Source organism: Grammomys surdaster, unplaced genomic scaffold (assembly GCF_004785775.1).
Source record: "Grammomys surdaster isolate TR1022 unplaced genomic scaffold, NIH_TR_1.0 170, whole genome shotgun sequence".
Lineage (NCBI taxonomy): Eukaryota > Metazoa > Chordata > Mammalia > Rodentia > Muridae > Grammomys > Grammomys surdaster.
The window spans coordinates 23,922,156-23,949,447 of record NW_021604618.1 but is presented as its reverse complement, the minus strand read 5'-3'; the positions used below and the strand labels follow the sequence as shown (position 1 = coordinate 23,949,447).

The 27,292-nt window shown below is 46.4% G+C and overlaps 1 protein-coding gene across 4 annotated transcripts in view; it reads left to right on the top strand.

The window, feature by feature from the left end:
• The window catches only part of Frmd5 (FERM domain containing 5), a 254,279-nt gene that overhangs the window by 194,120 nt on the left and 32,867 nt on the right, over positions 1-27,292 (top strand). For 3 of the 4 annotated variants that reach the window (XM_028766914.1, XM_028766915.1, XM_028766916.1), the window contains exons 2-4: positions 15,866-15,970; positions 21,068-21,110; positions 21,566-21,644. In XM_028766914.1, the coding sequence (XP_028622747.1) occupies positions 15,866-15,970; positions 21,068-21,110; positions 21,566-21,644 (227 nt within the window). Of the gene's footprint in view, positions 1-15,865; positions 15,971-21,067; positions 21,111-21,565; positions 21,645-27,292 lie in introns of those variants that run through there. The other variant, XM_028766917.1, reaches the window with a different exon arrangement.

Genomic DNA, 27,292 nt, shown 5'->3' with positions numbered 1-27,292 from the left:
AGGAGGAGACCCTGAGGTGCAGCTCTGTAAGGAGGAGACCCTGAGGTGCTGCTCTGTGAGGCTGCCCTGGTCATAAGGAGCAGAAACAGATACAAACACAACTCCAGCAGTCACAAACATTACCTTTAAGAAAAAGAATGGGATGGGGTAGAATCCTCGGGCTAAGAACTTGCTGTCAAGCATGATAACTTTGTTCAGCTGAACCTGGTTCAAACCCCAGGACCCACATGGTGGTGGGAGAAAACCAATTCCCAATCTCTGACCTCCACATGGGTGCCATAGCACACATGCATGCACACACATTTAAATAAATGTAATAAAGAACACTTTTTTTTTTTTTTACAAAAGAAAGAACAGCCTAGTGTGGTAGTATACTTCTATAATTCCATCACTTAGGATGTGGAGGCAGGAGGAACAAGAGTTCAAGGTTGCCCTCAACTACATCTCAAGTTCCAGGCCAACGTAGGCTACTTGAAGCCCTCTCTCAAAAAGCCACTAAATGATGATGATGAAGAAGATGATGATGATGAGGTGGTCATCATCATCATCATCAGGAGAACTGGAGAGTGTTGAGGGAGCTGGAGGAGGAGTCAGAGGAAGGGTGACCTTGGCAACATTATTTAAAAGGAGGGAACTTTGCTGTCTTCTGAGACCCACGCCAATGTCAATGTCATAAGTCGTCATAAAATGTGTGTGCACTTCAGCCTTTGGTCACACATCATATTGCATGGTTTCTTCCTATTAGTTTCTTCACAGCGAGTAGACTGTAGGAGCATAGCAGCCATCAAAATGGGCTTTAAGTATCCAGTGTCCACTCATTTGTAGTGATGTCCTCATGTAACAGGCAAGACCAATGTCATCATTCTTTTAATTAAGTGAAGTCACTGGAAACAGTTACCACCCCCTCTGTTTACAACTGAGGACAAACAACTCTGGCATTTGTTTAATACTCTTTGTAGTTCTTTGTGTGGGGGCAGGAGGGTGTCTGCAATGACATTCCACAGTTAACAAAGGCAGGTTCTGCTTTCTGTAATGACCAAGTACTTCCCATTGAGCCCTACTTGCCCACAGAGGATGATCAATGTAAAATATAAAAAGCACCACTGAGGTTTCATAGAAAGCAGACAGAAACTGAAGTTTGGTCTACCCTTGGAAAAAGAATGTGGCAGGGGTCACCTTCCCATTTGTGGCTGTTGGCTTGAGGACATACCCCATCTGGTGTCATATAGAGAGGGCAAGAAAATGCAGTTTCTGTCAAAATCATAGAGACCAAACTGAGACAACTACAACAGCTGAGGAGTGGAGGAAAATCCTGCCAGGAGGAAAGGCAGGCAGAGGACCCTCAAGTTCTGTGTGTGAATTCTGCCCAGACTCCTGAACTCCTACCTGAGCAATCGGTGGGAGGAATTTAAGTATCAGTGGGGCTAACACACACACACACACACACACACACACACACACACACATGAAACCATTAAATAACACAAGGCCACAGCAAAGTCAAAAGGACCTCTACACATAGTACACACCATAGGAATTAAGTCAAGATATATATTTAGGGACTACAAAAATAACAAGAGAAAATAGTCCTGGCCCTTAAGGCATTTATAGAGTTTAAGAATTCAAATGGTGACCTAGAACAGCATGGGATATTGAAAATGATGGAATAATATACAAATAAAGGAAAATGATTCTGCTGAGAATCAGTATTGTTTTGCCTATGTGTTCGTGTCTGGCTAAAATTTGAACTAATAGAGACAGAAGAGAATATTCCACGCATGTCCAAAGGTGCAGAGGTGGAGCAACCGGGAGATCATTTTGATAATGTCAAGAAGCAGATTTGATTAAAACTGAGTATCTGGTGGCTCATGAATGGGAAAGGAAGGGGAGTCACCGATGGGACATAGCATTGAATGCTGCTGGGTGGTGGTGGGACACACCTTTAATCCCAGCACTTGGGGAGGCAGAGGCAGCCAGATCTCTGTGTTTGAGGCTAGCCTAGTCTACAGAATGAGTTCTAAGACAACCTGGGTTATACAGAGAAACCTTGCCTCAAAAAAAAAAAAAGAAAAAAGGAAGGGAGGGAGAAAAGGAGAGTGGGGGAGAGGGAGAGAAAGAAAGAAAGAGAGAGGGAGGGAGGGAGGGAGGGAGAGAGGGAGGGAGAGAGAGAGAGAGAGAGAGAGAGAGAGAGAGAGAGAGAGAGAGAAGTACCTGTCAATCACAGAGAGCCCTAGTACAGTGTAAACTCTGAGCCACACATGGTAACACATGCCTGTAATTCTAGCAATCCCAGGAGGAAGATGCCACTATAGAGAAACCCTTACTCAAAAGAAGGGGAAGGGAGGGGTAGTAGAAAGTACTTTAATTGTGAGAAGGAAAAATAAGCCACAATAACCAGGTCTGAGGAGAAAAATTTTCACAGACAAAGCAGAACTTTTTTTTTTTAAATGTATATGGGTGTTTTGCTTCCATGTGTCTGTGTACTATGTGTGTGCCTAGTGCCCATGGGGGCCAGAAGAGGGCGTTGGATCCCTTGGACCTGGAATTACAAGTAGTTTTGAGCTGCCTTGTGGGTGCTAGGAATGAACCCCAGGTCTTCTGGAAGAGCAGCTATCGCTCCAGCCATCAGAGGACTTTGACCCTGTAGGAAAGAAAGGGCATCCATGTTTTCCAGGCTCTACCTGATAGATAACTGCAAACTAGGTAGCTTGTTCTCTCACAGTTCTGGAGTCCACATGCTCAAAATCAAGATGCCAACAAGACCAAACTTCCTTTGAAGGAAGTGCTGGAATGCCATGGCTTGTCTCTGCCTGTCTACATGTCACTATCTGTCTTCCATCCACGTCCATGACTCCAGTGTGTTTTCTCTGAAGGATACAAATTGGATTCAGGACCTACCCTAATCCAGTATGACCTCATTTGACCTAATATTTGTAAAGACCACATTTACCTGTAAGTGCATATTCCAGGGTCTACCTGCACAGGACATGGGAGGATGCTAATCCACTCGGTACAGAGCTAAATTGATAAGGTGACCACTTGGTACAGACAAGGTGACCTCTGGTTGCGATAATCTCAGGAACTTGAGGCAGGAGGACTGCTAGTTCAAAACCAGCCTAAACTACATAGTGAGTTCCAGGCCAAACTAGGCTATAGCATAAGACCATATCTCAGAGTTTTTTAAGGCAAAAACCACTCCATTAAGCAGCCTAATTTAGTCTGTCCAAGCCCCATGGACTCTGGAAAGAGAAAAAAAGTTTCTGAAATTATCTATGGTCTTAAAATTCTGGATCTACTTAATGCATGCACACGAAAACTTTCAGTGGTACTGGAGATGAAACCTAGGAACTCACATATGCTAAGCAAACACTCTACCATAGAATTATATCCCTAGCCCAATCCTTAATATTAAGGAACTCTCTTTTGAGGAGCACCATTTCTCATAAATATATATTGTGCGTCCTCATTAATGACTACTTACTCATGATAATTTATATTTTAACTTTACATATATCACCACTGAAAGTAGCAAATATTTCATTTCATTATAAACACGTAAGAACTGGTAAGTAATCCTGGTCCCCTCTGCCCCATTATTCCAGATGAGTAACATTAAATGTATTTTAGGGGAAGTGTGTCTCAGATTTCCAACAAAACTGTTTTCTAAGGCAAAGCCACTCCATTAAGCAAACCTTAATTTAGATAGTCAAAGCCCCACGGACTCTGGAAAGCAAGTTGTTGGATCTCATAATGAGTCTTGAGTCACTGCAGTTGGAAATGTCTGCTTCCCAGCAGGAGACTTTGCGCTAGATTTTGCTGTTCGGGAAGGAGGGGCATATGTCTAGAGACTCTGGTCTTTAAGGCCATCAGTTCAGATTTTAGCCGGAATTCCATATTCTTGACCTTCACACACTCGTAAATTGTGAATTCCTAGCAGCCATAACTTGTTAAACTCAATCAGTAAATAAATATATGTGACCACATTTCCCAATGTCCCTTGGCTAATGAAAACGTAAATGAGTTGGGGGAGATTCAACTAAAACGTAAAAACAATTTGCAGCTCCCAAGGCTAACTTGACAATACGTGAGCACTGGAATTCTCTTTAATATACTTCATTCTGTTGTTGTTTTATGTGGAGACAGAGCCTCACTCCCTGTGGAGCCCTGTCAGGCCTTGACCTTCGTTCTCCTTCCCCAGCCTCCTGACTGCTGGCTTTCAGGTGTGCACCATCACATCCGATTTTTAATCTAGTTCCTGACTGCCAGCCTTAAAGCTGAAGCCCTTTTTACACCTCGGAGGTATTGCTTCCTGCACAGAGCTCTCTTTAGTGTGAAAATGGTTGCTAGCCCACAGAGTTGAACATTATCATTCAGATTCAGACTCAGACTCAGATTCAGATTCAGACTTAGACTCAGTTTCAGTCCTGTTTGTCATTGTGGCAAAGGGGAACTTAGAATTGAATTTGTTAGATACGTTTCATTATGTGTGTGTGTGTGTGTGTGTTTGTGTGTGTGTGTATGTATATGTATGTTTTACTGGCGATCAGACCCAGGGTCTTGTAAATGCTAGATAAGCACTCTTCCACTGAGCAACAAGCCCAATCTTTAATTTACTGCATTAAGAAAATATGAGCTGAGTGTGGTGATGCTTCCCTTTAATCTCAACACTCAGGAGGCAGAGGCAGGAGAATCTCCATGAGTTTCAGGGCAGCCTAGTCAGCATAGTAACTTCTAGGCCAGCCAAGACTTTATAGTGAGACCTTACTCTGCTCTGTAGAAATGTCTAGTCCTCTATTTACATAAAACATGATTTCTATGCTTTGATAATTAGCTACAATATTAGTAAGTTCGAGAAGAAAATGTATTCTAGCAATCACCTTTTTCAAAGATAGGACTTGCCAAAACAGTGTGCTCTAAAAATAAGTCAATGATCTAAGAAATCTTAATTATTTCCTTAATTAAGTCAGTACTCAATGACCCATTCATCAAAGCCTTTGTGCTAATGCTCAATTTAACTCTAGCGTCTCAACCTGTTCTCCCAAGCTCCTTGCTGAGATGAAATTGTTCACCATTCCTGATTTTCTGTCACTCCCCTCCTCAGTAAATACTGTTGTGTTCTGCTGCCTGGATATTTCTTTATCCGTACTATTCATAGCCTCATTGAAAGGATCCTCCTGCCTATAATTCACATAAATCTATAAGAGTACCTGCTTAAAATCCCCTCCCCTGTTACCGTCACTTACAATACAGTGAGCATGCACACATCACCCGCCCTCCACCGTATCGCCCTTGTCTGCCCCTCTAAACTGATCTGCCATAGACCCCGTTGTCCCATAACATTTAGATTAAATTCTTCTCTAGCCCAGGCCCTGCTCTTGCTGGGCTAGTCCCTGTGCTGTTTGTCCACTCCTAAGCCAGCAGATTCCTGTGCCCCGCCCTCAAAGCTCAGCCTACGAATCACTTCCTTTGTGAGTTCTTTCAGTTAACGTCACTCCTCCATACTTCTGGTGTGGCAGCTTGTCATTTGGAAGGGATTTTCCCCTTGCCTGAAAATAAGTTTGACCCTCTATCCAATGGAAAGTTGAGAGAATTTTCTCATCAACCCTCGTTGCTAGACTCTATATGGGCAGAAAGGAAGAATTCTTTCCTGGAGTCTGATGCTCTCTGCAGTGCACTTCTGAGGCTGCCCCAGAGCCAGTCTGTCCACTTGGCATTGTAGTAGCTGGAGGTCGATGCTTTTCTAAGCATCTTTGACAAACTAAAGAGCATGGCTGAGAACAACGTGGAAGATACTTCTGGGGCGGAATGGGCCCCGTAGAGCAGCTCAGCGATATCTCTTTGCTAAGGCAGCAGCTTTTCTAGTCTTGAGCTGATGACCGCCTTTGGCCTATGCGGGTAGTGCTGAAGTCATCTTGCTGCGCAGGATGTGCAGGTGTGAAAGAGGAAGGTTAAGAATAGCTCTTGGGGTGTGTTGGAAGATTGCACAGAGCCTCTTGTTAATCTGCCTCCATGGCTCCTCAGGCTGGGGGATTTGAAGCTGATTACCAGCTAATGTCTACTTTCCATAATTTAATTTTTTTGTTTGAAAAACATCCTCCCCCCCCAATAAAAGCTGACAAGATAGCCTCACAGTTAAAGGTATATACTGCAGTCTTACAGGATCCAAATTTGGTTTCCAGCATCCACACTGGAAAGGTCACAGCCACCAGTAACTCCAGCTCTGGGCGATCCAGTGGCCTCTTCTGGCCTCCACAAGCAACTGCCCTCAGGCGCACACACTCCATTCAATTAGTCTCTCTCATTCTCTCTCCCTCTCCCTCTCTTTCTCTCACCCCACACCACACATGTCTTTTAAAAAGTAAGCAATTTGGCTTTAAATGCTATACATTTCTTAGTTTAAATTCTTCAAATAAATACAGTATGGTGATGGATGCCTTTAGTCCCAGCACTCAGGAGGCAGAGGCAGGCAGATCTCTGTGAATTTGAGTCCAGCCTGGTTTACACAGGGAGTTCTAGGACAGCCAGGGCTACACAGAGAGAAACACTATCTCAAAAAAGCTAATGAGAGAGAGAGAGAGAGAGAGAGAGAGAGAGAGAGAGAGAGAGAGAAGAGGAGGAGGAGGAGGAGGAGGAGGAGGAGGAGGAGGAGGAGGAGGAGGAGGAGGAGGAGAAAAAAAGAAGACGAGGAGGAGAAAGAAGATGAGGAGGAGAGGAAGAAAAGAAGAAGATCTTCAAATATTGTTGACTGACTGACTAACTGGTTTTTTTTGGCTTCTCCATTTGTGTGGTTGTGATGGTTAATGCTGCCTGTCAGCTTGACAAGGTCTCAAAACAACAAAGAGAATGTCTGTGAGGAAAATTGTAAATTACAAAATTGAAGTAGGAAGGCCTTCCCTAAATATGGAGGGTGGGGTGTACCATTCCATGGGGTAGAATTCTAACCAAATAAGAAGGAAGAAGCTGAGTCCTGGCACTCATCTGTTTCCTGGATGGAAATATCCCAGCTGCCTCATGCCCCTGCCTCTGTGCCTGCCTTTTCTTGCTTCTGTTGCTGGCAGGTATGTTTGCCACAGAGAAGAGAAAAATATTTAATACAGTACACTCTTCCTGCCTCTGGCAAAAATGGTTTTCCAGTTGACATGGGCTAGTAGTGCCGAGGTCCAAAAGAGTCAGTGAGTTCAGAAAAGAATTCAAGCAGTGGCTGTGGATGTGTATATGGCTATATGTTCAGAGACATAGAGAACTATAAAGCCAACTCAAGCCGCTCAGACAGATGGAGCTGCATTTTGCTTCTGCAGGCCATATGGAGAACTTACAGGGTAGTCAGCGACTGCCCAGGGAGAATATCTTGACTTAAACCAAGACAACTGACGAGCCACCCCAGGTCCAGAGTTCTCCAGGGTACAGCCAAGTCAATGGAAAGGTTATTCCCCTGTGGTCGCTCAGCTCCCTTCCTCTCCCTTCCATGGACGTTGATGCTAGGAACAATTCTGCCATGCTAAATTCTATCTCGGAGTCTCTTTCCAAAGCAGCCAGACCTGTGACAGGTAAGGGTGCAGGTGTGTAGTGCTGGGTGACCATTAACCCTGCTGATTTGAGATAGCATGGCACTTGGAGAGCCTGTGTACCTTGGTCAGATATCAGGAATATGCTTGAGAAACTTGGACAAAATGTCAGATAAACTCGAAGTCCCCAGGTACATGTGCGACTTGCCCATTAAAGGACACTTGACTGTTTCCAGGGTTTCAGACATCCTAATGCCAGTCCCTATGAGTCTAGGAGCACAGAAGTGGGTTTCCCCATTCCTCTGAAAAAGGCTGGGCTCTAAGGTTCATATCAATATAATTAAGCAAATATAGTGATTAGTCTTTTCAATATTGAGCTTTTAATTCCTTCTCAGTGGCAAGGGCCCAGTTAGAGGCCTTCCTGAACACAGAACTGTTCTAGCCTGTTTCTGGGCATTGGTAGCTGAAGCAGTTATGCTATAGCTCTGCTTGCACTGCACACAACTCAGTGCCATTTGAGCTGGACCTGCTGTCCTACTCAGTGCCCCCTCCTACACCCCCCACCAAGTATATTCCATAGGGTTAAAGCAAATTAGACAAAGGTTTGTAGCCATGAGACTAATCCTGTGTATAGTGATTTGAGTGATAATGGCCCCCATAGTCTCATATATTTGAATTTTTTATCCCCAGTTAATGGAGCTGTTTGGGAAGGATTAGCAGGTGTGGCCTTGTTGGAGTGGGAGTGGCCTTGCTGGGGGAGGTGTGTCATTGGAGGTGGGGTTTGAGATTTCAAAATCCTACACCAGGTCCAGACTCTCTCTCCTTCTCCCTCCCCGTCCCCATTCCTCTCTCCCCCGTCCTATCTCCCTCCCCCCATCTTCCTTCCCCTCCCTCTTCTCATCTCCCTCTCCCCATCTCCCTCCCCCTCCCCCCTCTCTGCCTGCTGCCTACAGATCAGAATGTAAAGCTCTTGGCTACTGCTCCAGACCATGCCTGTCTGTTTCCCAATGTAGTAATCATGGACTAACCCTCCAAAACTGTTAGCAAGCCCCAATTAAATGCTTTCTTTTACAAGAGTTGCCTTGGTCATGATGTCTCCTCACAGCAATAGAGCAGTAACTAAGACACTGCATTAATTTCTAGGGTTAAATCAGACTTGGATTTGTACAGGGACAGCATCTCCCCAAACAGCCTTAGCCTATCTTGCCACTTTCCTGTCCTTTCCTACTCTGATTTCACAAGGTAATTGAGTTGAAGACCCAGGAGGCGCCAGCCCATCCAGTAGGATCAGCTGTTGTCAATTAGCCTGGCCCAGTTCACTTAGTAATTAATCAAAAACTACTTCCTGAAGATCATGTGCAAAGGCCTAGACTGAGACCTGTGTGGGCACTCACTGGGTCCCAGACTTCCTGTCTTTCAAACAAATGCAGAGGGCCAGCAGCAGGACTGTAGACCGCTGAGTGTCATGAGACCAGAGAGAAATTCACTTTCCCCAGATCACTTTTGCATGTACCAAAACCCTAACCTGGAGGTCACTTTAGAACCTTGCTCAGAGAAGCTATCAGAACCCAATAGCTGAGTGTTGTTCCCAGTGGTTTCCAATGACTTTATGGCCTTGAAATAACATAATGTTCAATTGGCAGCAGGCAGTGGCAGACATCTTCACCCGGGGTTGTGAGACAAGCCTGAGTGGACCTAGGGCACAGGGTTTGTAGGCTTTATGGGCAGTCAAGATGACATGGATGTCCCAGTGACCTTGCTGGGCAGAGGCTCTCGCACTCACCCCCTGGCCAGATCCAGCAAGTGGAGCAGCCACACATTAGCAGAATCCAAGCTTCTCTGCCTACCCTTCTCCATCCCACTGTGAAGGCTGGACCATGGGTATATGAGGGGCAGTGAGGACCGAGTCATCTGCCCCCTCTAGTGCACATTAAAAGATATATTTCCAGGCCTAAGAATTATTTATAGACCAAGAGATACACCTTGTGCCTCATACTGGGTCCATCTTCACATAGTGGGAGCTTCATGTGACAGTGCTCACTGTCTTAGGGCTGCTACAAAAGCCATTTCTAGAGCTGAATAAATTTTGTTTAATTGTTCTTTCTGTTTACTTTGAGCAATGATCCTGAGGTTTTGTTTTGTTTTCAATTAAATAGACTAGTAATAAATACCTTAAACATCTAAATTGTTATCTATTTTATCACCCTTTAAAAAAAAATAAAAGTTTTTCACGATATCTCATGCCTAGAGTTAGAGGCAGGAGGATAGGGAGTTGGAGGCCAACCTTTGCTACATAGGGAATTAGAGGCCAGCCTGGGCTACATAAAACCCTATAAATAAAACTAAATAAATAAATGAAAATTAATTTCAGAGCAGACTTTTTTAAGCTCTTTTTTCAGAGATGAACATAGAGTTTGATAACTTCCATCCCCTAACATGGAGTCAGAGGCTCTGGCCATGGTTGTGGGACATGAAATCAATTAGGAGATGGGAAACACGGCCTGGGGAACTTCTCTAACATACTGCCTTTCCTTATATCACCTGGACTTCATCCCAGCCTGCCTAACACTGACCACAGAGGACTTTCATCACTGGTGTGGGCCTGGCCTACCCTTCCACACAGAGGGATAGTTGGATCCTTTCCCAGGAATAGGGTGGTGAAATGAGAGACTGGACATAACGCCAAAACAGCAGTGTAACTGGGAATCCTTAAGGAGTCTGACGTAGGCAGGAGGCAGAGGGTTTGGCTACAACCATCCTCACCTCCTGGAAACCAAAGTCCAGAGACCTAGACAGCAAATGTTCTAGAACAGACACCCTGCTATGGCAGAACCGAGTGAGAGTCAAGCCCTTTGATGATACCTACAGCCTTTGCTCCCTAGTGACCAGGTCCATAGCAAAAGTATAGTGAGTTAAATGAAGTTCTCACATTCTACATGCATGCACTCTGTGCCCATATGTGTCAGGGATGACCTAAGTGAGGACCACCAACAGGGCTCCTGATGGCACACACCTAGCATATGAACCTTCCTGGATCGGTATGCCAAGAAAACTCCAGCTCTGGGCATTTTCATATAGAATGGTGATTGCTGAGACAAAGAAGCTTCTGCATTTATTAAGGATAGGTGAGAATGATGTCTAAGCAACACTGTTCTTCTCTCTGTCTGATCTCTGATTTCCCTCCACTCTGCCAGGAGCTACACCGTCACCTGATGCCATGGCAGCCTCCTGGCCCTACCATCTAGGTACAATGTACCCAGCTGAGCCCTGTCTTTTCTTGCCTGACTCCTGATTTCTGAGAGAAGCCACAGGACACCTGGGCAGGGTGGAACTGTGGCCCTCCTGCTACATAAAATAGAACGGCCAGCAGATGGCCTTCACTGGCTCTCCCTGGCATGCAGTGGCTGGTGAGCTGGCTGCTCTTCGGGTTGCAGCCTCATAAGCTTCTGGACAGATTTTGTTGGTTTTCAGCTAAGCAGGAAAAAGTGAACTCCTGACTCCAGAACTCAGCAAGAGTTCCCTGCTTCAAAGAAAGTGAACAATAGTACAGCAGGCGCCCAGGTTAGGAAATCCATGGCCATGCTGTCAGCAGGTATGGCTCTCAAACTCCCTTTGCCTCAGAAATCAGGCTGGATACAATGTGGCACTATAGGGCAGAAAACACACCCCAGGACTTACCACAATTTTCTGTTCTGCTCACATGTGCATGATCCTGAGAAGATGAACTGATGTGTCCCTTCCTCTGTGACATTATAGAGCTTCCATGCAGTGTCTGTGCCTGAACCTCAGATACACAGGTCCTGACTCTGACAAGGATACTGAGGAAGTCTTGGTCTGTAGAAATGTATATTTAAGCTGGACTAGTGGCTGCTGCCCCATCCCTGATGGTCTTCAAGAACAACTTGTCAGCTCCTGCCTTTTTCGTGAAACCCTCTGGTCTTTGTGTGGCATTTCCCTGTGCCTGAATTCTGGAACTTTAGCATCACAGGACTCTCATTCTATAACCTGTCCATCTTACCCCTGCCTTCCCCTCCACCATCTTACCCCTTCTCTAAGGAACCATAAAGATCACCCATTTAACTTCATGTGGCCCAGAATGGGGAAAGTCATGATTAGTCATCCTCATGAGCCTTCATGTAGTTGGACTGGAGACCTCTGTGCCTCCCAGTGCGGCAGGATGGAGAAGGTGGACGCAAACGGGGTGGAGGGTTGGGGGAAGGGGATGTTTTCATCATGCTGCCTTCCCACCAGGGTGCACCATGCCTGACTCCATCTAGGCTGGATTAAAATGCATTGCTCTCCCACCCAAGGCTATTTATTAGTAGGCAGAAAATGTAATTAACCTTAATTGGTTTGGGTCACTGACCCAAACTTGCTTTTCTGCTTGCTGCCTCTGTCCCCTTGCTAAACAATAGTCAAAACAGAGACCCAGAATCAGGCCTGCCAAGGAGCAAAAACCATAAATGCTCCCTCCCATCCTCCACTGCAGAGTGATTCTCGGTGGCTCATGAATCATTCTGTACACCACACAGAGAGAATAAAGGCCTTTGCTTACATGTTGTCTTCAATATGTGCTATTGCTGTGATTTATAAAATACAAAGTTACTTTTAAATGAGTGCTTAATAAGTTACTTTGCCCCAATAATGTCCTTGGGAAGAGAATACCCTCCAAGTTTTGCTACTGATAAGGGCTTCAGCAAGAGTCCTGGCTTCCTGTTCTGAAGATAGACAGGTTCAGACTTTTTTGGCACTCTGACTTTGCTGCGACTAAATGGTAATCATGTGTCAGCACAATTGCCTGTTTCTCCAGGATAACCAGTGACACAGCCTTGGTCTCACACTTTCCCTATCCCAGGCTTCTGTGTGATTGGAAATTAGCTTATTCTGCCTTTAAAACTCAGGCTAGGGGGCTAGAGAGATGGCTCAGTGGTTAAGAGCACTGAATGCTCTTCCAGAGGTCCTGAGTTCAAATCCCAGCAACCACATGGTAGCTCACAACCATCTGTAATGAGATTTGATGCCCTCTTCTGGTGTGTCTGAAGACAGCTACAGTGTACTCATAAATAAAATAAATAAATCTTAAAAAAAAAAAAACTCAGGCTAGCTTCTCACAAGGCAGTAACTTATGGTGTGACTAACATTTCTAGAGAAAAAAAAAAAAAACAAAAATGAAGCAAGATACCACACCCTGCCAGTGTCTTCTACTCTTTCAACTCTTCCATTCCCGCTGCCCTGGGGGCAGGGGAGGGGGTACTAATGTAGGACATGGTGCATAGACTGAGTTGAACACATATCCTCTGCTCCCAGAGGACTCTAACTAGGAGTGTAAGCTTGTCTCATCCTCTGCAGCATCAAGGAAGGAGTGGACAGACCCAGCCTCAAGAGATGATTGCTGGTGGAGTTCTTTGAAAGACCTGGCTTGTGACCCACCAGCCAGAAGTTCCAGGTCTCTGTCCTGTTTCCGTTGGGAGACCAAAGAGTGTAGGATTGGGGCTGCTACCTCAAGAATAAGTAATAAGTTTAGTAAGAGGGTGTGTCGGCCAGCAGAAGAGGAGGGAGAGGTCCCTTCCAGTTCCTTCCTCCTCTAATTAAGCTGTGCTGCACTCATCTTTCAGCCTCAGGAAAAAAAAAAAGACTTATCATCCTACCCTGGTCCTTCATGGCCAGCAGAAGGGGAGGTGAAGAATGCACCTTTCATGAAAGTCATAATAATGTCCCTGTTGTTGGCGTAGGGCCAGGCTGTTCAGTGATAACCCATGGACCAGAGCCACTTCACCAGGTCTTATATGGCTCCTATAAGACACCATCAATTGGCTGCAGTTACACATAAACTTACCAACGGGCATCTGAGCTGAGCTGCAGACACATCTTGGGACAGTTGCAAAGGCAGGAGCCGTGCAGGGAAGGCTCCGGATGCTCCGAGAGTTCTCCACCGGTCATTCACCTCCTGGCTCACTTAGGATACCCAGGCAGGCCAGGGAAGTCGAAGGTCTGAGTTATACTTTATGTAGCTTTTCATCCATCATACCCTCTTTATTGAAGTTTATTCAACAGATCCTATGAAGTCCTGTACTTCTTGTATAAGACCTTGTGCTAAGTTCTGGGGAAGGCTTCTCAGAAGGAGACAGTGAAGACAAGGGGAGAGGTCAGCAAGGTAATTGAGTGTTGTTAAATGTCATGAAGGACAGAAACAGAAAAGTGCGGTGCAGCATTGGGGAGGCTAGCCATTCTATAAGGGGAAGACCTGTGCAGAGGGACTTTGGCACCAAGATCTCAGACTAGCAGGGCAGGAGGAGCCACAGGAATTGTGTTCCAGGCAGGAATGCACAGACAAAGAAGAGCCTTAGCTTGTTGAGGAGCAGAAAGGCTGTTGCCGGAATGGAGGACAGAGAATGAGTTCAGAAAGAGAGCAAGAGCCGGGCGGTGGTGGCGCACGCCTTTAATCCCAGCACTTGGAAGGCAGAGGCAGGCGGATTTCTGAGTTCAAGGCCAGCCTGGTCTACAGAGTGAGTTCCAGGACAGCCAGGGCTACACAGAGAAACCCTGTCTCAAAAAACAAAAACAAAACAGAAAGAGAGCAAGAGCCAGGCTGTGTAGGACATTACAGGCCCTGACCAGAGTTAGGACTTTAGTCCAAGAGCGTGGGTGACACTGATTGTGTTAAGCAGAAGTGAGTGATATAATTAAAGATCACTGCCACATTGCTGCTAATAGATTAGAAACAGTTTTCATTAATGTGGGCCCGAGTAAATAACATTAGGTTCATTAGACTATATACAGTAGTTTAAAACTCTGAGACACAGCTATATGCACTACTATAGAAGGATTTGTCAAGCAGCTCCAGTAGAAGACAAAGGAAAAAACAAACCAAGAAACAGTATGGAAACGTGTGGCGGTTTAGAGTGATGCTCGGGGAAGAGCCCTTGTGAACCCCTGCATCCCCAATATTAGGGGAAATGCTTTATAAATGTATTTTAAAAGCTAGCAAGATGGCTCAACAGATAAGGGTGCCTGCCACCCAGCCTGATTGATGACCCAAGTTTCAATCCCTGGGTTCGTGTGGTGGGAAAGAGAACCATCTCCTGGAGGTAGTCATCGTGTGGTGGGAAAGAGAGCCATCTCCTAGAGGTAGTCATCGTGTGGTGGGAAAAGAGAACCATCTCCTGGAGGTAGTCATCGTGTGGTGGGAAAAGAGAGCCATCCCCTGGAGGTAGTCATCTGACCTCTACACAGTCACAGCAGTATGTACACACTATATATAGTTTAAAATATATATTCTTAAATATATATTTTAAAAGTACATCATATATATCATGTATATGTGTGTGTGTGTGTGTGTGTATAGTATTCTAAAAAGAGGAAACATCCCTGCCTATAGATGTACCTGCGTATAGTATTACATAACAGTCTTTTTGCAAGATGCTCCTAGGAAGGCCATGTGCAGCTAGGAGGAATGGAGACTAACTTAGTAGCATATTATTCTGCACATGTGACCAGCTTATACTGTGCCTATAGCACTCATTCAGCAAACAAAAGACATCACATCTAAGTTGGATCACTCTGGTTACTTTGTGGAGAAGGACTGAGCAGGGCAAGAATGGAAATGAAGAATGTAGAAGAAAGGCTCAGGCAGTAGTCCAGCTGCAGGATCAGTATGGTTTGACCTATGGAACTGGTAGTGGGCACGAAGAACAGGGGATGAACTCCGATACCCTGTGGATGAACTCTGATACCCTGTGGATGAACTCTGATACCCCGTGGATGAACTCTGATACCCCGTGGATGAACTCTGATACCCCGTGGATGAACTCTGATACCCTGTGGATGAACTCTGATACCCCGTGGATGAACTCTGATACCCCATGGATGAACTCTGATCTTGTGCTGGAATGTTATTGAGTGTCTCCCAGGTGCTAAACCACTCAGAATGCCAGAGACTATGTGAGACATCACAGTGTAAAGGACAGTTATGGGTGTGCACTACTGTCATATCTTCATGCAATTCATTAATCATCCTTATAATTATAAAAACAAAATCAAAAGCCAGGCATGGCGGTGCTTGAGAAGCTTGCTATTCAGCCAATCTGGCCGAGTCAGTAAGCTTCAGGTTTAGTGAGAGGTCTGGTTTCAAAATGAATGCAGTCCACATTGACCACATACACACACATACACATACACACACACACATATACACACACAAAATTCACCCTAAAGAGTTGCATAAAATACATATGTACACAAACACATTCATATACTTCTTATGCCACACACACACACACACACACACACACACACACACACACACACACATGTCACCCTAAAGAATACACATTTCTCAATGGAGCTTGCTTTCTTTGCAGAGAGATGCCAAAGGCCAGTACCTGTTTGATCTCCTTTGCCACCACCTGAACCTACTTGAGAAAGACTACTTTGGGATTCGTTTTGTGGACCCAGATAAACAGCGGGTAAGTCAAAATTCAAACCACAAACCAATTACAGGGTTAGTAAATAGCCCCGAATCTTCGGTTGCATGTAACTCCTATGCAAAGTTTAGCCTCAGGAGTCAGGGACTACCCAGACCCTAATTGGTATCATTGCTTCAAATCATAGCACTGAGCCTGAAAGTCACCTGAACCAAAGTTCAGCTGAGGAAACCTGGCATTTCACAGATGCCACAAAGGCAGCCCAAGAGCTCAAGCAATTTGCCATGGGTGCCTGCTAGAGGTATAGCGGGTAGCCAGTGTTGAGGTCATAGAGCCCAGTGCACAGAGAGGGCTTCTGTTGCTTCCTTTCTAGTAAACAGGCTATATATCCCTATATTTCAGGGTTCTCATCCTGGTTAGGTAGACCATTACTGGGCAATGTCAGTCTGGTCTAGGCAGGACAGAGAGCCAAACGGACACACGCCTTCAGCACCTTGCAAAGCCTGAGCCCTTCCCCTGGTCTGTGCAGTAAAGGCAGTTGTAGACTTTCACCAAAACTGGCATCACAGACAGAAACAAATTCATTTCCCTTGGGCTCCTACATCATCTCTAGCATCATCTTATCAACCTGCCCCTCCCTTCTGTAGTCAACCAGACATTATGACTCTCCAGACATGTCTGTCTCCACTTTCAGACCTTCAGTCCCTCAGTTCTCTGCCAGGAGCATGCTTCTCCTTTTCTTCCTCCTGGCTTCCTTTTGGTTTGTTTTGTCTTTTGGTTTTGTTTTTTGAAGATGAATTTTTATTTTATTGATGTATGTTTGTCTCTGTGTGCATATGTGTGGGTGTGTGGGTGTGTGTGCGCACACCATGTGTATGCTGGTGCCTTCAGCAGTCAGAGAACATGTTGAATCCCCTGGAGTTAGAGTTACAGGCAGCTGTGAGCTTCCTGACCAGGGTGCTTGGAACTGAACCTGGGTCTTCTCCAAGAGCAATAAGCACTCTTAAACACTGAGCCATCTCTCCAGCCCCAAAGCTACCTTCTTTCATACTTAAGATCTTTCGTGGCTTTTTGCTTCTTCCAGAAAGTCTCCCCCGGCCTTGCCATATACTGCCCTATAGCCCACTATGTCCTTTAATACCTACCCACGATAGCACTTCCTGCACTGTGCTGACAGCCTGTGTCCCCACAAAAGCCCAAGTTCCAAGAGGGGACAGACAGACTGAATCTCATCCATCACTGTCTACCATGGAGCAGGGCCTGGAGAGCAGCTGACGTTCGGTAAGCATTTGCTAAAAGGAGGTGTTGATGATTTGTGGTACTTGATGCTCACCTTCCCAGCCTGCAGACACCTGCATCTCTGCAGGTGATTCATCGTCCCTGGGCAGACTGAGGATGTGCTATTTGGCATCCCTAAGAAGTGGGAAAATACGCAGACACGTGCAGGCTGAGTGCTCCTGCTCACTCACCACCCGCGCTTCAGTCTCCACAAACATCATCACAGATCCTACAGAGCTTCACAAATCCTGTCGGGCCTCCTTTCCTAGGTCCAAGATTTCCTCCACAGCCCCCGACTGGGCTGTCTCTGCCATCGTCTCAGTTCTCAGGCCGCTAAAAAGGCACAGCATCTCAGTGCTTCCCAGAGTGACAGATGCTGAGTGTGAGTGGATAGATATACCCTTCCCCGTGCCACAGACAGATGCTGTTCATCTCTTGGTTGTCTGAGCCACTGTGTCCTCCAGATCCTGTTTAGGGTTGTGGACTAAAGACGTGAGTTTTAGAAAAGGTTCTTAAGATACCTACCATGCCCTTTTCCTCTGACTAACCCGGTCTCCACTCTTCATGTATTTATCTCGCCCCTCCCTGCCTGGCAGAGCTATGAGCAGCATCATGGAGACTTATCCTCAGATCTGCCCCTTGCTCTGCTCTGTTACCATGCTGCCCTTAGCTCTGGACCCCTGCAGCCATTAAGTGCTCAGAGAGCAAGAAGGTGTACTGTCCTCACTGCTGTATGTGCTCATTCTCCAGGAAGTGGTGAGGGGTTGGGGTGTTGACTTTTCTTTTCTCCCAGTGTTTGTTTGGGCTAAGCATTTTCTCCTTGGGGGAAGTATATACACCAAGATATCTTCGTCTCCCCCAGAGCTAGTGGTATAAAAAGTAAAGGGGCAAATGTGTCCTGTTGATCATTTCCTCAGAGTAGGATGTACTTGAGGAGAAAAGGATGACTCTGGAGTTGATCCAGATTAAAGGAGGGTGAACAAGAGACTGGGAAAGAAGAGATCATGACCCTTGACAGAGAATCTGCTATAAGCTAAGCCCAGCACCAGGCTGATGTACACTGAGCACCAAGTGGCACCTGGTGCTGAATCAAGAGCTGTACACATGTTCCATCAAGCAGCCCTTAAGGCCATGAATAGATTAAGACAGGTTGTCCAACCAGGGTAAGTGGCAAGGCCAGTCTAGAGCCCAGGATCCTCTGGTTCCGTAGACTGTGTGGTTTCTGAGGTATCATGCTGAAGTCACAAAGTAGCCCAAGTCGGGGTGATTCTGAACCTCAGAAAAGGAACATGGAGCACAGAGGCCTGGGAGAGTCCAAGAAGTCTTAGATGATGTATAATGAAGATTTATTCTAAATCCACTAATTCATGCTAGGGACACCGGAAGTGAACTCCTCGCTCCCAGAGCTGTGAGGAAAGCTCCTCCCCTGGCTCCAAGGTGCTCTCAACAGCTCCCACTGATCTCCACCACTGCTGCTCACTGTGTGTCTTGGGGTTCCCATCTCTCCACCCTCCTCTCCTGGGAGAGCTGCCTCATGCCATGTCCTCTGTTTCCAGCTCAGCCTGAGCCTCTGCCTTCTTGTCCATCCTTTTGCACCCTTTCAAGCCTCAGAGCATGGAAATTGTTCCATTTTGACCTGTTTCCTTCTGAATCTTGGCCCTTTTCCTGATCTGCCTCATGTTCTCAGTTTGCTATTAATTCTGGGACTCAATCTACAAGATGCTGTCACCATATTACGAGGACAATCTCAAGATTTCTCTACTGGATCTCTAAAATCCTTCAGACACCTGTGACAGCTTCCCCAGCCCTCCTGGTGCTCTGCAGCTTCAGTCCTGAACTCTCAGCACAGTCCAAATGAAAGCTGACTCTTGCTACTGCCAGGGGGAGGGGCTCCTCGTAACGCTCAGGAGCCCTCTGGCGATCACGGGTAACTCAGATCTTACCATCTCTATTTTCTTCCTCTTACCTGTCAGTCTGAAAGTCTGTATACTGTGTCCCAGACACTTGCTGGGTTCTCCTCGCTATGTAGGCCCAGCGTGCTTTGAACCAGACAGGCCTCCAGCACCGGCCCAGGCAAAGCTGCAGCTCCAGTCGCTTCTGTGGAATTGCACCTCTTACTTCCACTTCCCTGCGAAGCAGAGCTGCGGTGGGCCGTGTAATGTGAGAAGGGCCTCTTAACCACGCTGAGTGGCTGTAATAAGTTGCCAGCCTCGTGGGAGCTCGGATCAGAGGAAGCAAGAGACCAGAATGTCAGCCCAGATTATCCATGTGGAGCTGACAGTACTGGCTCTTAGTGGGTCCATTAACTACATGACCCACAGCCCAGCCCAGAAGGTGAGAGCTGGGAACTGAGGGAGGCCAGGATGCTGTCTGCACGGCCTTGGCTGCTTTCCTGCAGAAGAAAGTCTCTGCCAAGACAGTACACTAAGCAGAAGTAGCCAGGAAAGAGGGCACCCTGAAACCCAGCCCTTTGCCCATTCCACAACTATTCATTGCCCCACATGCTAGGCCCTGGTTATTATATAGTAAACAAGTCAGTTCCTGTCCTCCAGGAACTTGCAGCTAGCATCTTTAAGTGACTTCCAAGCAATCAAACCCCAAATAATAGCAGTTTTAGCTCTCTGCCAGTTGGCAAGTTACTTGCCTAATGTAAAAAGCAACAGGCATCAGTAATGAATGTTATCAAGAACCCACAGAGATTTGGGAAACTATTCTACAGTGATCTAGAGCTGGAGAGGTGGCTCAGCTGTTAACAGCACTTTCTTGCTCCTCCAGAGGACCCAGATTTGGTTCTCAGCATCCACATGGGGCAGCTCACAACCACCATTAACTCTAGCTTTGGTGTTTCTGACACCCTCTTCTCCTCTTCTTGCCTACACACACGCACGCGCGCGCGCGCACACACACAAATAAATATCTTTTTAAAAAGAGAGAGGTACCGGGCAGTGGTGGCGCACACCTTTAATCCCAGCACTTGAGAGGCAGAGGCAGGTGGATTTCTTAGTTCGAGGCCAGCCTGGTCTACAGAGTGAGTTCCAGGACAGCCAGGGCTACACAGAGAAACCCTGTCTCAAAAAAGAAAGGGAGGGAGAGAGGGAGAGGGAGAGGGAGAGGGAGAGGGAGAGGGAGAGGGAGAGGGAGAGGGAGAGGGAGAGGGAGAGGACCAGGTTCAATTCGCAGCACCCACACGGCCCTTCACCACTGTCTGTAACTCTAGTTCCGAAGGAACTGACACCTTTACACAGACATGCATGCAATACACATGAAATTAAAACAAAACATGTAGGACAGGATGTTGTCCTCCACATTGATTACAGGTAATTATCCCAAGAAACTAAGACTTTAACCATCCTTGCATGCCCGGAAATACTGAGTAACATAAGCATTGGCTATCTATGTTACTCAGACAAAAATGGAATATATAGCAGCCATCTCTACCCCCTCATTCTGAAATCTCCTCTTGTCAGTACTTTTTAGAGTTGCCACCAACACCCTCCACCCCACTCCTTTGCCCCAGGAAGTTGGCATCTAACACAGTGCCCACCAAACACTAAGTCCAGCAGCTCCATACTCAAGCCAAGCACACTGTACATACATGAATAGTTATCTCTGCCCATGGGCCTCCCGGGACCAGGGCTCAAAGCTTTGGTACCCTGCTTTGAGAGGTGTCTCCGGAAAGCCTGGGAATGGCACTTGAAGCTAGGACAGTTTTCTCCTTCTCGGCTGGTCCATAATGGGTACTTATTTCAGAACACGGCTTCCAGGAAGATTGCCTTCTGTCTCACCATTTCAATAGGATAAAACAGGTTGCACGTGTCACCACTTTTCACAAGGGTTGTCTTGTCTTGTGCTCTGTTTCAGCATTGGTTGGAGTTTACAAAGTCAGTGGTGAAGCAGCTAAGATGTAAGTACTCAAAAAGGAGCTAAGGTTTTCCCTTGGGAGGGTGGGAGGAACCCCCAAGGGTAGTAAGGTATGCTGTACATATATAACTTCCTACTGTTCTAGTGTGCCACAAAAGGGTTTTAAGTTATTTTATGTGTATGGGTGTTTAGCCAACATGAATGTGTATCTGTGCACCATGTGTGGGCCTGGTACCTGTGGAGGCCAGAAGAGTCCCTAGTCCATCAGGTCCCCTGGACTTAGAGTTATAGACAGCTGCAAGCAACCATGTGAGTGCTGGGAATTGAACCAGGGTCCTCAGCCAGCGCTCCTGATGCTGAGCCTTCTGTCTAGTTCCACAAAGGGATTTTTTTCCCTAATAGTTTGGGGGCCTGTGCATGCCAGGTGGGATGGGAGGGATGGAAGCCCAGTTATCTCCTTGTGAGGGTCTCTCCTAACAGACACCTCTTCTTCTGCAGCCCAGCCTCCATTCACCATGTGTTTCCGTGTGAAGTTTTACCCTGCTGACCCCGCTGCCCTGAAAGAGGAAATAACCAGGTGAGGCTGAACGTACAGTTCTGTTGGGCCAGTGGGAGCCTTGGCTCTGGAAGTACCCAGCTCTCTATGGAGGAACGCTTTCTGGGTAGAACTTGTTTGTGTGTATTCCCCCCCCCCGCAGCAACACACATACACACACACACTTTCTTTGCTCCCCACCTCTGGAGGTGGAGCAGTGGGAATTTTGCACTTTCTTTTGCGTCTCTCATTGCTCGCTCTACAAGGGATCTGGAGTAACTAATTGCTCAAAGGCTGTTTTTCTTTTGCCTATAAAGTGGCTCTCTTGATGGTTTTGGAGACAGCTCTGGTGTTGCTGCTTGATTTCAGGTTTGGACATAGTGTCTAGTGGCCCAAAGGACTTGAGAAGTACTAAGGTGTGACATAAAAGGCAGGGTGGGAAGCACTGTGAGTCTAAATCCAAACAGGTAGATCCTACTGTGCTGTTTGAACAAGTGCATGTGTTAATCGCACTGGGCGAGAATAAGACCACTGCCACGATTTGTGAGACAGATTTGAAGCAAGCTTTATTAACTACTGGCCAGGACAATAGCAACTGGCCAGGTCCATACTTGGGATTCCCAGAGAATCGCTGCAGATTATGTTAGCCCAACCCACGAGGCTATATACTTCTGTTTTCATCCAGTCAGGGGTAAGCATACATCCTGACGTACCTCCTGCCTACACACCTCCCACCTGCATGTGATCAAGCACATCCTATACAGGTGGGGCAACCAATCTTGTTTACAGACATGAAAACACCTGATTTGTTATCTTACCTAACACCAGCCTCCAACAATGGGGGGAATTGGGCAAATGGAGCTTACAGGTTAGGGGCATCTTTATTTTATAGAGCCTTTAAGCACAGTAATTTAAACTTAAAGCATAACCTTAGCCTTCACACATGAAGCTTTCTTCTTTGTGAGAATCGTGTTCTGGGGCAGACATACTATAAGCCCTGTCTTTTCCACTGGAGAAAGAGAAAAGGCCTCTATCCCACAACCACCCTACAAGAGGGTCAGTGAATAGGACTGGCCTAGCTTCTCAGGCCCTTATACAGCCGAGCCAGAATCGTGCCAAGCCTTGCCTCAGAAGTTCAGAAACTGTGCTGCTGGGATCCCTTATTCTGTCGTCAGCAAAACCCCTGTGGCGAGTGGGAACATTAACGAAGAAAAGCCACTAATCGCTTCCCCCTGCCTTAGAGAAGGCAAAGTCAGAAAAAGAGGTGAGATCTGTTCTGGGTCCTGAACTTTGTTTTCTCTGTGTGTACCCAACTATAAAGCACAGGGGACGTTGGTGTGAGTGTGAGAGATGTGGGTTCACTCCCACTGTCTTAATGGACAGCCCTGTAGCTTCACTGATCATGGGGACAGGACCACTATGCTCATCAACTTGAAGAGCATTTTGTCAAAGCATTACTCCCTCTCATGACCTGAGCCCGTTCTCTCTGCTGAGAGTGTTGGAGCAGGCCCTGTCCACTCCTGTCCAGGTCACTTGCTGTTAAAGCCAGCACCCCGCCTCCTACCACCACCAGCGTTACCTGCTCTGCATTTTGCTGGCCCCACAGTGGGCCCAAAAGGGATTGGTCTAACAATTTCTGGGCTGGCCCCAGACACAAAGTTTTCTAATGGTTTTCTTGGCTTTTAGGAGCTCATGATCCAATTTTTTAAAAATCAAATGTAACTGTGTTAACATTCTGACCCTCCTACCAAGAAGCCACATGGTCCTAGTGGCTCAAGTCCAGCCTGTGCTGCTTCTTGGCTGCAAGGCTTGGCCATATATTGTCCAGCTTCACTGTCCTCTGGACAGCTCACAGGATGAGGGTGGTAATATCTGCATCTGCAAACTGTTGGGAGGATTAACCAGTTTACTAGCGTGTGTGTGTGTGTGTGTGTGTGTGTGTGTGTGTGTGTGTCTGTGTACATGAGTGTATATATACAAGTATGTGAGTGGGTACACGCCTGCTCCCATGCAGAGGCCAGAAGAGATCACCAGATCTTTCAGTGCCAAAGTTACAAGCTTGTAATATGGGTGCTGGAATCTCAGTGCCAGTTTTTATGACTGAGTAGCGTGTACCTTAACCACTGAGCCACCTCTTCAGCCCTTATCATCGTTGTCATTGTCGTCATCCTTGTCATCACATCTCCTTCCTCTCCCTCTCCTCTTTCTCCTTTTTGTCATCGTTATCATCTTCCTCCTTATTGTTTACAAAAGAAAAACAACAACAACATCATAATAATAATAAATAACATTTCAGGCAGTTGTGATAGCTCATGCCTGTAATCCTACCCCTTAGAAGATGAAGGCAGAAGGACCAGGTATCATACTTGGCTACATAGAGAAACTGAGGCCAGGGCTGGAGAGATGGTGCAGAACTTAAAACACATAGTGCTCTTGCAGAGATCTGCGTTTGGTTCCCAGAACCCACACTGAATGGTTCACAACTGCATGTAACTTCAGCTCCTCCGGGATCTGACACTTCTGTCCTCTAAGGACACCTGTATACACACACACACACACACAGAGAGAGAGAGAGAGAGAGAGAGAGAGAGAGAGAGAGAGAGAGAGAGAGAGAGAGGAGAAAATTTGGAGGCTGGATGGCTTGGTGGTCCAGAGCACTGGCTGTTCTTCCAGAAGATGTAGATCTGATTCCTAGACCCACACAGCGGCTCACAACCATCTATAGCTCTAGTTCCAGGAGATCTGATGTCTTGTCTAGCCTCCTTGGGTATCAGGCACGCATCTGGTACAAAGGGGCACTTGCAGGCCAAACACCTATACACATAAAAACTTTAAATAAAGACAATTAAATTAAATTTAAAAAAAGAAAATGAAACTTTGAGGTCAGTCAAGTGGAGGAACTTGGAGGGAGGTAGTTGTGGATGGGTGTGATCAATAAAGACCCCTAGCCACAAAACCAAACAATCAGACATATAAATAAACTAAGCACTTATTATCACAGATTCTATGCATCATATATAAGTCCAAACAGGGCTCGGTTTGGGCTTAGGTTTGTTTTTTTGTTTTGTTGTTTTTGAGAGTGTCACTATGTAGCCTATGCTGGCCTTGAACTCACAATTCTCCATACCTCCACCTCCCTAGCACTGAGACTACAGCCTTGTATCTCCATGTCCTGTAAAGGGTCTTCCACTTCTGGGTACACTTCCAGCTCCCAGGAAGCCTTGCACTGAGTGAAGTCAGTGTGTTCCCTGCCACACTGATTACATGGTCCATGTCAACGCAGCCTTGGGATCCTGGCCAGGCCTTGCACTAAGTCAGTAGACTTCAAGGGCAGTGGCAAACGTGCCAGCATCTCTGCCATCTGCATGTGTCCCCACTCACATCTCTGACAATCCCTTCTCACTCTCCCTCCCCAGTCTTCCTTCCCCAGAGTGCAGTTTCCTTGGGGTGCCTGGCCTGATTTGTAGGTTTCCCCCTCCCCTCTCTGGAACGTTCCATGAAGCCACAAAATTAGCTCTAAGTTCCTCACTCACAGCCCTACTGCTCTGAGGAGAGCAGTACCTGCCCCAGCCTCACTCAGTACCCATAATTCATTCCTGGCTCTGAGTCCCTCATCGCATCATCCTACCTTGCTGCCAGACTAATTTAGTTGTCAGTGTGTCAGGTCTGGTTTTTTTTTTCCCCCTGGCACTCTCACTCCTAAATTTCACTGCCATCTGAGCCACTCCCATGGAACGAGGCTAAGGAAGGAAGGGATGAGCCGGAGAGTGAAAACCTCCACCTCACCTTCTCCACTGAGCCCTTCCCACAGCACACAGTTTCCAAATCCTGCTTCATTTCCTTTGTCTTTTTTTTTTAATATAATAAATAGATTTTCTTGTCTAAACTGGTGATGGGACCAAGACAATGGAGGCTTAGGCACCAGGTGTTGCGTTCACCAGGGGCCACAGGTGGGTGAACTCTGAGAGACCCAGTACAGAAGGAAACAGTGTGGACACAGCCACACCTCGCCAGGAAGCAGAGGGCCTGGCACACGGCAGGCGTTAAAAGGTTCAGTAGAACATGTGCATCGGCGAGTTCATGGAGTCCCCAGTCACTTATTCTTTCAATTAATATTATTTGAGCCTCTATTAGGCTAACATGGATTGCCAAACCTTTCCGGAAGGGGACAGAAAATGAGTGTTTTGGGCTTTTGGAACCATATGGTCTCTGTCACAACTAACTCGGTTCCATCAGTGCCGTTCGGAAGCAGCCGTAGATGATGCATGAGTGAGTGATCAAGGCCGTGTTCCAGTAAAACCTGGTTCCATTAGAAAGTACACGAGCAGGCCCTATGTGCCAACCCTGCTAAGAAATCAGGAAGAGCAGGATTTAAATCTCAGATTATTCTATGAGACAGGGCAAACAGCAATCCTGTCGGCCCTCAGTTTCCTCATGTATGAAAATGGGACAGAAACGGCAGTTACTGGTGGGGTTCTTGACGCCTGTATGAGGCAGTGTGTGTGCAACAGCAGAGTGTGGGGCTGGTGTGTACTCAGGGCTGGATAGGGGCTAGCATTAGGATTTTGTTTCCTGTCCATCTGTCTCTCTTCCTTTATATGTAACTGTGAGAGGGGTGACTGTGTTCTGTGCTCTAGTACCTGTGATGTAACTGGCCTTATGAAGGACTGAAAGCGATAAGCAAAGCTCTACAAACAAAACAAGCAAAGCAAGCGCAGGCCAATGAGATGACTGGGGTAAACATGCTTGCTGAGCAACCCTGACACACTGAATTCCATCCCGCTGGCATCTGAAATCCCAGGCTCAGCACTCAGCATGATAGGTGGGAAGGTCTGGCTAGAGGCTTGCCTAAATGGTACAGCAGCAGCAGTAAGAAGAGAGGCCTGTCTCAAATCCAAGGTGGAGGTCAGCTGTGGGGTTCAACAGGGAAAAGCACTTGCTGACAAGCCTGGAGGTCTGAGTTCAATCCCTGGTACCACATGGTGGAAGGAAAGAACCAGCTCTCACAAGCTGTCCTCCAATCCCAACACACACATAAATAGAAAATAAAATCTTTGTCTTAGAAATTAGTGTGTGTATGCCCATGGAAACCAGAAGCAGGTATTGAATTCTCTGGAGCTGGAGTTTCAGTCAGTAATGAGCAGCCTTGTAGGAACTGGACTCAGATTCTCTGAACGAACAGCCACTCTTAACCACTCAGCCATCTCTCCAGCCCATATATAAATTCATATATACATACATACATACATACATACACACACACATTTACACACATGCATACATGTATACATTTATACATATGCATATATATTTGGTAGAGAAACTATATATTAATGAACCATGACCTTTTTTAAAAAAAATTATTTTCTCTGATTTCTTCTTTGAACCACTGTGGATTGCTCTCTGATGATAGTTTGGTGCTTCTCTCTCCTCTGATAGAAAAATGAATTACTGCATGGTAGAAAAGGCTCTGGACCCAGACTGAGAGGCCTGAGCTGTGACTGATGGGTAACCCTGCACAAGTCATGCCACACTTCTGGATATGTCTCCTCAGTGATGAATTGAGGGAATTCTGCCCCTTAGCTCTGGCTCTGAGGAGCAACAGCACTTGGCTGGACTAGGCAGGCACCTCATCTGGCAACCATAGTTATCTTGATGGCAGAGCCTCACACACCAGGATAACCCATAGG